Raw genomic sequence first — 12,552 nt, 5'->3', positions numbered from 1 at the left:
CATTTTGGAGTATAGGCTAGACCAATTATGTGCCAAATGTAACAGTGTAGGTTCCGTCCCTCTCTTCGTCCCAACCAGGGACCCTTGCACACATCAACTGACACCCACGAAGCATCGTTACCCATTGCGCCACAAAAGCCACGGCCCTTGCAATGCAAGGGGAAACCCTACTTCAAGTCTCAGAGCGAGTGACATCTCTGATTGAAATTCTACTAGCGCGCACCACCGCTAACTAACTAGCCATTTCACATTGCTTACACAAATATATCTCAAATCAGTTTAACGGCACAATCGTATTTTTTTTCGGGGCTCATATACAGTATGGGCCTATGAGTTTAATCATCACCTTTAGAAAGCGCTGTCCATTTCATTGTTATGCTTTGAAACAACATCCACAACGACCATGTTTTCCACACCGTTTCTTTCCTCAAACTCATCAGTCCCAGTGAGGTGAGTTTGAAAAGCACGATACTCTTTTGACGATAAGTGTTTGATGTGATTTTCGATTTCATTTGCATTGATGTCCGAGTGGTTAGAGGGACAATAGAGCCCTGAGTTCCAGGCCCTTAGTGACCCGATGGTCGTTAGCGAGTTGGGTACTACCAGGGTGCATAAGTGGAGATTATCGCGGTAATGACTCATGACTGCTCATGTGGCCGGTATTAGGGTCACCGCAACAGCCCTAGGTGCGAATACTCTCTGAAGGCACTTGTAGATGAGATTGTGCTGGATAGAAAAGTCCTCCATTAATGCACCTCCGTCACAATGTTTTCACCTATATTACATTCTCAAATCAGTTTAGATGAAGGGAAAGAGACGAGAACATTTCTATCTAAAGAAGAGAAGTTGATGCTCATTCTTTGATTAACTTCACGCAGTATGTTGTTATTATTTCATTTGGGAATGTGAGTGTTTTAGCCAATCACCACCTCCATTGAATGTGAAGCTGCTTGAAACCAATCACCTCTTGGAATGAGAGTAGTTGTTATGGGTCATATTTAAAAAGGTATCACACCTATACACCAGCATTTGAAGTAAGTCTGTTTTATGTGCTTCAGTTTTAGTGTTTGTGTGTGTGTGTGGTATTTATTTGAAACAGAGTAGATTGAAGAGAAACACTAACACGGAACCCAAACAGGCTGCGCGCGTGCGCTATCATGCATACATTTATTTTGTCCCCCCACACCAAACGCGATCACGACACGCAGGTTAAAATATCAAATCAAGCTCTGAACCAATGACATTCATTTGGGGACAGGTCGAAAAGCATTAAACATGTATGGCAATTTAGCTAGTTAGCTTGCACTTGCTAGCTAATTTGTCCTATTTAGCTAGCTTGCTGTTGCTAGCTAATTTGTCCTGGGATATAAACATTGAGTTGTTATTTTACCTGAAATGCAAAAGGTCCTCTACTCCGACAATTAATCCACACATAAAACGGCCAACCGAATCGTTTCTAGTCATATCTCCTCCTTCCAGGCTTTTTCATCTTTGAACTTATATGGTGATTGGCATCTACACTTGTACCAAGACAACCGGCAAAACATTTAGTCTTTCAGTCACCCACGTGGGTATAACCAATGAGGAGATGGGAGAGGCAGGACTTTCAGCGCGATCTGCGTCAGAAATAAAAAGGACTTCTATTTTAGCCCTTGGCAACGCAGACGCTCCTTGGCGCGCGCGAGCAGTGTGGGTGCAATAATTGAATAACATGGATTTCTACATTTATTTTGCAACGCTCACACACACGACGTGCAGGTCTGGTCAGCATGTAACAGTGGGATGTGTTGTTGACCCTTGACAAACAAACTATCCTCTGAATATAACACAGCAGTACATAGTTGCAGGGCACACCAATAGAATATTTAGGTCTATTCAACATTCACTTTGAATTATAGAACACAAACAGAGGAGTATTTTCACTACAATGTGTAAAGTCCTGTTTTTTTGTTGTTGTTGAGAAGTATCAGAATTCAAGGAAACAGTTGAATGTATTGACACACCTGTTGCTCTCCGCCCCATCTCTCCTCTCTTTCTTTCTTTCCTTCTTTCTTTTCTTTTTTCTTCTTTCCTTCCTTCCTTCCATCTTTCTCTCAGAGGAACTCCAGTATCTCTGGGACGTCTAGGGGCATGTACCAAGTGTCTGACCGACGATCCTCTCCCAGCACCGGGTAAGCCAGTCCTCCACACGCTATCCCACACTGCACTGCTCTCCGCCACACAAACAAAGTAGCATAAACTTGCCCGTACACACTGATCTAAGGCCAGTTTAAAAAAAAAAATTTTAACCTTTATTTAACTAGGTAAGTCAGTTAAGAACAAATTCTTATTTACAATGACGGCCAAACCCTAACGACGCTGGGCCAATTGTGCGCCGCCCTATGGGACTCCCAATCACGGCCGGTTGTGATACAGCCTAGAATCAAACCAGGGTCTGGAGTGACGCCTCCAGCTCTGAGATGCAATGCCTTAGACCGCCGGGCCACTCGGGATCCCAGAGTTGTGTCCCCTCCCCATGGTTGAGGTTGGAATAGAGGGAGATGAGCTGATTTCTAGATCTGTGCTTATGGTTGACTTCCACATCCCATCTTCACCCTTCACTCTCTGCACTGTAAGTGGCTTTGGATAAGAGCATCTGTTAAAGGTAAGATGCAACGCAATGCAACCCCCCTGGTGCACTTAGGTACAGTGACTTGATGTGGGGCCCTATGCTTGGGGGCCAGTGGTCCAGTAGATGGATTCTGAGCACCAGACCGTGGCCTGAAGTGAGCCGTTGTGCATCTGACTGTGGAAACAATGACTCAGACCGAACTGGACTCCCTCCCCCAGCGTGGGAAGGTATCAGAGGGCACCAGCCAGGTAGTGTTTGTCCAGTACTGTGCCCTGGCCCTTTGACAGCCTCACAAAACACAACATCCTGTTTTCCTGCCGGGCGCTGAAGTGAGACCGAATCTGTCAGCCATGCAGAAACAGTAGGGGAATGTTCTGTCCTAGATCTTGCCTCCCGCCACTCTGCATTCCCACTCACACCAAACGCACACAAGCGAACATGGCACACACATACACACACAATACCAGCCGAGGGGCATCGCCACTGCTTTTTGACACATGCTTGTAAACGACGGCGGTCACTGACAGTAAGGACTTAAAGTGTCAGTCCTGCTTTCTCAGGCCTGGCTGCCTCTGTGGGCACAGGGCAGAGAGAGTGAGGGGGAGCGATACAGAAAGAGAGAAAGACAGAGGGAGAACCTGTTTTATTTTTTTAAAAGCTGTCTGTTGATGTGCACTTTTGTTTCGGTGTGTTCGTGGATAACTTGTCATATTTGGTTCACCCCCTACTCAGATTAGTGAACTATGTGATTATGTTGGGTATGAATAAACAAGCAAACATTAGATTGGGAGGAAATAGTAAGTTACAGGTGGTTTTCGCCCTATTAATTCCTCAATTCTAAATGTCAACGTTTCGACTCACTGACACTAAAGTCATTCTAACCAAGGATATGATTCATCCCGTATGGTTTTCAGATCGTCACCGACTGAGCTCCTCATCTTTGTGCAGTGATGCATCTTCGTGTGTATTTTGATTTGAGTGACTCACTGAATGGTCCAAATTCGACCCCCCCCTATCTCATGCATTTTGAGACGCCCATTTCATTCACTTTCCTTCACTGCTGATCCCCACCCACCCACACTGGGGTGCATCCCAAATGGCATCCTATTCCCTATTTAGCGCACCTACTTTTGTAAATAAAAATAGAATAGGGCGCCTTTTGGTATGCAGCCCTGGAGCCCTTGTGTGATGATCAAGCTCCATATCACCATAGTATCATATCCACACAGAACATTGTGTATTTTTAAAGGTAGACCTTTTCTGCATCGTTATGTGACTCTGTGTGTTTGTGTACGTGCGCCTGCGTGCTTCTGTGAGCGCATGTGTGTAACTCATGATCATGATTTTGCCGACCTTCTGTCACACAACTTCCTCGTACCTCAGACGATGACATCATCCCTCTTCGGCCTTCGTTTTTGGCGAGACAACCGTGAAGTCTCACACACACACACACACACACACACACACACACACACTCCTCCCAAGCCTTCCCGAGTACAGTGAGTCATGATGGTAGTTAGTCATTTAAGTGACCATTTCACTTCCTAGATTAGAACATTCCATTAATGCCCTCGGTCTCCCAGAGATGAATATGATTTATTTGTTCCAAATGCAGTGACGGAAGATGCTATTTAGGTGCTTGTTTGAGAAATAGATATTTGACACTTTGCATATTTGGGTTTTAAAAATATCTTATTTGGTTGCTTTATTGACGTGGTCTGGATAATTCGCACTGAAATCATCGACTCCATTTTGCACCGAGATGGCTACTCTGTCGCCCATCCTGAGCCCCACTGTGCATTACTGGTCAGGAAACTGTACTTCCCTGTTATACACTTGAATAATGATCAGTACCCAGTTAGCCAGCTCTGCTGATTGATTCCACAATATTGATCCAACCTGTGGCTTTTATTGCTAAAGCCACCACTCCAATATAGGTTGTGTACCAAGTACCACCTTATTCCCTATACAGTGTGCTACTTTTGACTAGAGCCCTATCTGCCTTCGTCAAAAGTAGGGCATTGTATAGGGAATAGGGTGCCATTTGGGATGCAACCAAAGTCACACTGCCAAGTGGCCTCTCCTCTGCTTCTTAAGCGGTGTCACTAGGGTCTATGTATGCATGTTCTACCGTAGTGGAGATGAGGTGAACACATGCACATTTGGGAGTATTCCATTGGTTCCATGGTTCCATGGTGCCAGGCAAGCTCAATCGAGCACAGTACTGTTTGAATCCAGTTCTGGTGTGGATTTACCAGGAGCACATCAAATCGCTATCTTCATATCAACTTCTAATTATTACACTACAGGAGTCGTACAGCAGCCTGATATAATCGCCTAGACTGTTTTACATTCACTCTGAATTCAGGATGCGTTAGCTACGTTCGCTAATTAGCTAGCTAAACCGTAGGACGGCTGTGTTTGATGTCAAAGTCATGTAGCGTGTGTACATGTCAGTGTACAACAGCATCTTTGTTCGCTCGCTCTCTGTCTGTCTGTCTCTCTCTCTGTGTGTGTGTGTGTGTGCGTGCGCGCGCACTGGCTGCCTTTGAAAAACTGCTGTTTCCAGAAGCAGTCACTGTAGTCAATTTTTCCCCAAAGCAATCCCTCCCTCACTCCTCATGATCTAAATTGGTCTACTTCATATTTCATCAGAGCTTCAAGCACTTTTATGCTGAAGTAGTATCTTCACTCTCCACTGATGTTATTCTACATTTTGGGATACAGTCTAAGATAGTTGTTGTTGCGTAGTTAAAGCGTCTTGTCAGCACCAAGAGTTAGCCTTTGTCCATGCGTGATGAAGAGGGAATGTGTTTACAGCTTGGCTTATGAACTCCAGAATATCTCCCTCAGTTGACAAAAATTTCAATATCAGAAATGATTTCTGAAAAAGGGATAGTAGTAGACAATAATGTTAATGATACATTTTATATAGTGGAGCAGATTTTTCAAAATCGAAAAGTGCTTTACACACGTAGGCATACATCTATTAAAGCAATTGGTTATATTGAAATGCTGAGGGAAGGGAATGTACCACACTCATATCTACAGTATCTAGCTACAGTATATATCTACAGTATCTATCTCAAAGAATATGTAATGATATACCAACCTATTAAAAAGTCTCCTTCCCATACATACACTACACGACCAAAAATATGTCTACACCTGCTCATTGAACATCTCATTCCAAAATCATGGCAATTAACGTGGAGTTGGGCCCCCCTTTGCTGCAATAACAGCCTCCACTCTTCTTGGGAAGGCTTTCCGCTAGATGTTGGAACATTGCTGGGGGACTTGATTCCATTCAGCCACAAAAGCATTATTGAGGTCGGGCACTGATGTTGGGCGATTAAGCCTGGCTCTCAGTCGGCGTTCCAATTCATCCCAAAGGTGTTCGATGGGGTTGAGGTCAGGGCTCTGTGCAGGCCAGTCAAGTTCTACCACACCGATCTCGACAAACCATTTCTGTATGGACCTCGGTTTGTGCATGGGGGCATCGTCATGCTGAAACAGGAAAGGGTATTCACTTTCCTTTTGCCACAAAGTTGAAAGCACAGAATCGTCTAGAATGTCATTGTTGTAGCGTTAAGATTTCCCTTCACTGGAACTAAGGGGCCTAGCCTGAACCATGAAAAACAGCCCCAGACCATTATTCCTCCTCTACCAAACTTTGCAGTTGGCACTATGCATTGGGGCAGGTAGCGTTCTCCTGGCATCCGCCAAACTCCGATTCATCCGTCCGACTGCCAGATGGTGAAGTGTGATTCTTCACTCCAGAGAACACGTTTCATCTGCTCCAGAGTCCAATGATGGCGAGCTTTACACCACTCCAGCCGACGTTTGGCATTGCTGATCTTAGGCTTGTGTATGGCTGTTCGGCCACGGGAACCCATTTCACAAAGCTCCCGACGAACAGTTATTGTGCTGACGTTGCTTCCAGAGGCAGTTTGGAACTCGGTCGTGAGTGGACACACTTTTTTTTTTGTGGGGGTTCTAATTTTACATGCAGTTGAAAGTTTCTGCTGTACAAATGCCTGAGGTCTCCACTTAACCCAGTAATAATCCAGAGCACAGGAGCTGTGTATTAATATGAATATCAATGAAAATGGCCACTAGTATAAAATCTGCATTTGTTTTCCCCCTACTTTTTTCATGGTTTATATTACTGGTAAGGGAATAATTCCTCCTGTTTTTCAGGCTGACTTTAAAGCACTACAGTATGTTGTAGTTGATTAAACTTAATTACCTTTGGTACAATATATCATTTAAAAAAGTCTCTGTAGGTGCATTGATTGACAATCGCGGACACATGTTTTCGGTGTGTGTGTGTGTGTATGTGTCAGTCAATGGGGAAAGTGTCAAAATACCTTTTTATATTCTCAATGCTACAGGGAGGGACATGTAGCCACTGCCAGAAGGCAGCAAGTTCGTGAAATGCATTCTGGGTAAAAAGAGCTGTCCTTGAGGGGCACAGTGTTTCCAGCTGAGACTATGGCCAGAATCTTAATCACTGCCAAGACATTAGTCAAATATGTGTCTACAAACTTAAAGGGACACACCACATCACGAGTCAAGTATGTCTACACAAACTTAGTTTAAGTTAAGGGACACCTTCAAAACACCCCTAGACAAGTGTCACACCCAACCCTGTGCAGTTACTACAAGGTTTTAAGATGCGTTTCATATTCTTCGTTTTGGAAGTCGTTAATCTTACAAAGGTCTCAGTAAGTATTGGTCTGTACTGAGCCGTGGAAACCATGGCAACACCTTTTTGGGCTGTAGAATCATGTGGTGTCAGGAAGTGACAACGTGTGGTGGCTCCACTGCCACTTCTCCTCATCTCAGCCAATCACTGACCTGACAAAACAGATCTGGGACCAGGCTACAGTAACGCAGATGACCTATCTGATGGAACCTGGGTAGAGAAATCTAATACTGTTTACATTTCAGTGGTTTCTGTCTGTTAGTTGTCCAAATGTAAGGTGTCCACAAAAGTTGATTTGATTTAAGTGGTACCTCTGAGTATAACTCATCCCCTCTCTTCCGTCCCGTCCCCCCCCAGAGCGTCGGGCCGGGTCAAGTCCTGCTCCCAGGGCTCGGGCGGGGGCTACGACAGCGGCGACAGTGTGGAGATGCACCCCATGGAAGTGTGCCCCGAGGGCCAGTACTACCACGTCCAGTGTCGTCTGGGGGAAGGGGGCGGACAGGGAGGGGGCGGACAGTGCTACGAGAGGGCCGGGGTGTCCCGGAGCTGGGGGCTCCGCAAGCAGGCCATCCAGAACTGGCAGCGGCGACCCTACCGGAACAGTACGGAGGGGGAGGAGGGTGACGTGTCGGACGTGGGCTCCAGGACTACCGAGTCGGAGGCGGAGATGTGGGAGCAGCAAGAGAGGAGGGCCACCATGGCTGAGACGCAGCAGTCTGGAGCACCGAGACAATCTGGGCACCGCCTAGGCACAGGTAGGAATGGATAGGAGGCTAGGCTAAACTAGGCCGCTAATCTTTAGTAAGAGGGAAGGCTAGGCTACGTTGCTCATCTTTACCTTGCTTAGTCACAGGTACAGTGCGGTAAAAGGCTAGGCTAGGCTACGTTGCTCATCTTTACCTTGCTTAGCCACAGGTACAGTACGGTAGAAGGCTAGGCTAGGCTACGTTGCTCATCTTTACCTTGCTTAGTCACAGGTACAGTACGGTAGAAGGCTAGGCTAGGCTACGTTGCTCATCTTTACCTTGCTTAGTCACAGGTACAGTACGGTAGAAGGCTAGGCTAGGCTACGTTGCTCATCTTTACCTTGCTTAGTCACAGGTACAGTACGGTAGAAGGCTAGGCTAGGCTACGTTGCTCATCTTTACCTTGCTTAGTCACAGGTACAGTACGGTAGAAGGCTAGGCTAGGCTACGTTGCTCATCTTTACCTTGCTTAGTCACAGGTACAGTACGGTAGAAGGCTAGGCTAGGCTACGTTGCGCATCTTTACCTTGCTTAGTCACAGGTACAGTACGGTAGAAGGCTAGGCTAGGCTACGTTGCTAATCTTAATCTTTGTTGACTGGCCTTTATTTAGCCGGGGAGGAGGCATTTTTTTATCCTGATTTATCCATTGATTGCTTAATTGTTACTCAGCAGATACTTGTAATGTACTGGTGATTTACAGAAAGAATCAGTAATTTCTAAAGGGAACAGCTGTCACATGTCTGGCACACCGTATGACCCTGAGCCTGCCTGCCATCTTGCCAATGGCACCTGCAGCGCACACACACAGTATCCCCTCCCTCACTCACACTCACACACGCACTGTCCCGCGGCCCAGGCTAACAGTAGTCAGGTCTGTCAGAGAAGGGCAGAAGGATGGTGGCTGGTGTGAAACTGGGTCACAGCAGTTCTAGTCCCAGGTGTTCCTGGGTAAGGCTGTCCAGAGAACAGTGAGGGACGACTAATGACCAGAGCGCTCCACAAACTGATTCCGAATCAGCCCAGGGCGCCCTGTCATAGAGGAATTAATTTTCACCAGACTGCTCTACTCTCTCACACACACACACACCACCCAGATAGATCACGCATGAACAACCTCCAGGGGATGGTGTGTGTTTGTGTACTGTACCATTCCCAGGGTTTTATACAGTTATGCGACAGTATGGCTGAACTTTCTCATATTGATAGAACCATAGGGCTCTCTTCAAAAGTTGTGCACTACATAGGGAATGGCGTGCCGTTTGGGCCGCAGACGTTGACCGTGTTGATGAGAGAACCAATGGATAAACTATTCTTTACCTCCAACACTCCTGGTTCAAACACAGCAAGCGTCTCTCTCCGTTAGTTGCCTTCTCCAGCCAAGATCCCACGATTCCTGACTGGCGACCTCCATTTTATTTAGGAACACCTTGGTTGCGTCTCAAGTGGCATCCCTATTCCCGATTTGGTGCCCTACTTTTCTACCAGGTGCATCATAGGAGAGAGTAAGGATGCTTCCCAAATGGCACCCTATTCCATATATGCGCCCTGGTCAAAAGTAGTGCACTATGAAGGGAATAGGGGGCCTTTTGGGATGTGGTCTTAACTAGGACAGAAACATTGAAACATGCCCATTTTGCCTTAAATGGACACATTTTTGGGCAAAAGAAAGGCCTACCCTATTCCCTGTGGGTCCTTTTGGTTACAGCTACTTGGCAAAGGAGCTACTATAAACCCAAACAGGCAATAAAGCTGTCATTTTTGACACAGCTCAGAATGTCTCGTATGAGGATTCAAATTGGCACCACCAACATTACATAATATTACTTGTCATGTAAATGACATTTCATGCTCTGACATTGTCCTCCGTATAAGATTCTCAAAGCGTTTGCCAGGGTTGAGTTTGAAATGGCACATATCAACGTATCACACGGTATGACTGTTAGCATGCATTGGTAGATCGCTAGCTGGCGTAGGCGGTGTGCCTCTTGCCGCGAGGCCTGTTGCTTCAAAAGCCTCCTTCGCTTCTTCTTTTCCAAGGCCAACAGGGATGACACGGGCGATGACTCATCACATGGATTGATGCCTGCTGGGAGAAATGGAAATGTGCTAGAGTTGGTTTGGTCACATGGTATTGGCCAATACAGTACATGTCTTCAATGGCAGATATTTTAATGCTCAGGTCTGTGTTTGAGGGTGAATGCAATAAGTCTCAAGTGGATCGCTTGCACCACATTGTGGATATTTTGTAGAATGCCACTAATATATTTTTGCGTTTCTAACTAACCTCCGTCTCTTTCTCCTCCACCTTTCTTTCTCTGACTAAACTCCCTGCCTCCTCATCTTCCTCTCTCCTCATCCTCTCTTCTCTCCTTGCCTTCTGCACTTATCTCTTTCTTTACCTACCCTCCTTCTCACCATCCCCATCCTTTGTCTTCAACCCCCTCTCCCCCTCCCTCTTTCTCTACCTACCTGACTAATATCCCTGTCCCTCCACTCTCTTTTGCCCTCTCCACCTCTCTTTCTTCACCTAACCTCTATCCTCTTCTCTCTTTCTCTCTTCCCGACCCCGCAGGCCGGTCCGAGGGGGGCTACCGCCACAACAAGCCGTGTCGCCACGACAAGAGCCCGTCCCGGTCCAACAGCGAGGTGATCAGCCCGGAGATACTGAAGATGAGGGCGGCTCTGTTCTGTATCTTTACCTACCTGGATACCAAGACCCTGTTGAGGGCCGCGGAGGTCTGCAGGGACTGGAGGTTTGTGGCCCGCCACCCTGCCGTGTGGACCCGGGTGCTGCTGGAGAACGCCCGCATCTCCTCCAAGGTAGAGGACACGGATCGTACACGCGGAACGACAGACCAAACACACGTACACACCACAGGAGGCTGCTGAGGGGAGAACGGAGCAAAGGGAATGGCATCAAACACCTGGAAACCATATGATGATGTATTTGATACCATTCCACTGATTCCGTTCCAGTCATTACCACGAGCCTGTTCTCCCCAATTAAGGTTCCACCAACCTCCTGTGGTACACACACATTATGCACCTGCACACACGCGCAACGATTCTGCTGATGGTTTACTTGCAATAATTGTGATATGTGTTACAGTAAGTGCTTCGAGCGTATGCTAAATGACTAAAATGTAACTGTAATTTCTTCGTCCCAGTTCCTGAGTACACTGTCCCAGTGGTGCACCCAGACCCATTCCCTCATCCTCCAGAACCTGAAACCACGACAGAGGGGCAAGAAGGAGATCAAGGAGGAGTACCTCAAGAGCACGCGGTGAGAGGAGAGGCGTGTGTGTGTCATGGACTGATTTCCCTCTGTACAGCGAACAGCAGGGGTCTGCAGTACTCTGCCTCCTTCTCCTTTTTCATTCTCTCCTTGCCCTCTCTCCATCATCTCTCCTTCCCCTCTCCCCATCATCTCTCCTTCCCCTCTCCCCATCATCTCTCCTTCCCCTCTCCCCATCATCTCTCCTTCCCCATCATCTCTCATCATCTCTCCTTATCATCTCTCCTTGCCCTCTCTCCATCATCTCTCCTTGCCCTCTCCCATCATCTCTCCTTGCCCTCTCTACATCATCTCTCCATCATCTCTCCTTCCCCTCTCCCCATCCCATCGTCTCTCCTTCCCCTCTCCCCATCCCATCATCTCTCCTTCCCCTCTCCCCATCATCTCTCCTTCCTAGTCTATATACCGTAGCAGGTTGAGAATGTGTAAGAAAGCCCGAAACTCTATCTCATTCCTGACATTGTGTGTGTTTGTGAATGTGTGTATGCACTGCCTTGTATGAGTGTGCACACACTGTAATTACATGCTTGCTCGTGTTATTCCTCCATAGCCTTATGAATACAAAATGGCTCTTATTCTGTTCGATGATGCTTTCCACAAACAGATTGAATACGTTTTAGTACATCATTTTTCTTAACTCTCTTGTTCAGCGCAGGATAATGCCATGCATTATTAACACTCTACTGCTTAGACAGACAAATACAGAGGCATACATTGCTGCAGTGCCTTGTTCAACTCAAGGACAATACTCATTCTGCACTGAGTAATTGGTTATTCAGCAACAGTGGTTGTTCCTTATTAACTTGTTTGTTGTATATCTGCCTGTCCGTCTCTCTCTCTCTCTCTCTCTTCTTGCTTTTTCTCCCTCTCCAGTGGTTGTCTGGAGGAGGGTCTGGAGTCCTTGCTGAAGGCTACAGGAGGGAACCTGTTGATCCTCAAGGTGTCTCATTGTCCCAACCTGCTAACTGACCGCTCCCTGTGGCTCGCCAGCTGCTACTGCCGAGCCCTGCAGGCCGTCACATACAGGTACTACCACCAGGGGGCGATCACACATAGTATAGTACAGTGTGTATATATAATAAAGTACAGTATACATACAATATAGTACAGTTTACAGTGGATTTGGAAAGTATTCAGACTCCTTGACTTTTTCCACATTTTGTTACAGCCTTATTCTGAAATTGATTAAA

At 46.5% G+C, this 12,552-nt stretch overlaps 1 protein-coding gene across 3 annotated transcripts in view; it reads left to right on the top strand.

The window, feature by feature from the left end:
- Positions 1-12,552, top strand: part of LOC106609977 (F-box only protein 41) — a 98,003-nt gene that overhangs the window by 70,738 nt on the left and 14,713 nt on the right. For all 3 annotated transcript variants that reach the window (XM_014209059.2, XM_014209060.2, XM_045722650.1), the window contains exons 5-9: positions 2,098-2,171; positions 7,677-8,074; positions 10,640-10,887; positions 11,235-11,350; positions 12,236-12,388. In XM_014209059.2, the coding sequence (XP_014064534.1) occupies positions 2,098-2,171; positions 7,677-8,074; positions 10,640-10,887; positions 11,235-11,350; positions 12,236-12,388 (989 nt within the window). The remainder of the gene's footprint in view (positions 1-2,097; positions 2,172-7,676; positions 8,075-10,639; positions 10,888-11,234; positions 11,351-12,235; positions 12,389-12,552) is intronic.

Source organism: Salmo salar, chromosome ssa08 (genome assembly GCF_905237065.1).
Source record: "Salmo salar chromosome ssa08, Ssal_v3.1, whole genome shotgun sequence".
Taxonomy (NCBI): domain Eukaryota; kingdom Metazoa; phylum Chordata; class Actinopteri; order Salmoniformes; family Salmonidae; genus Salmo; species Salmo salar.
Note: the sequence above shows the minus strand (reverse complement) of the source record. Positions and strands in the feature narration are given on the sequence as shown.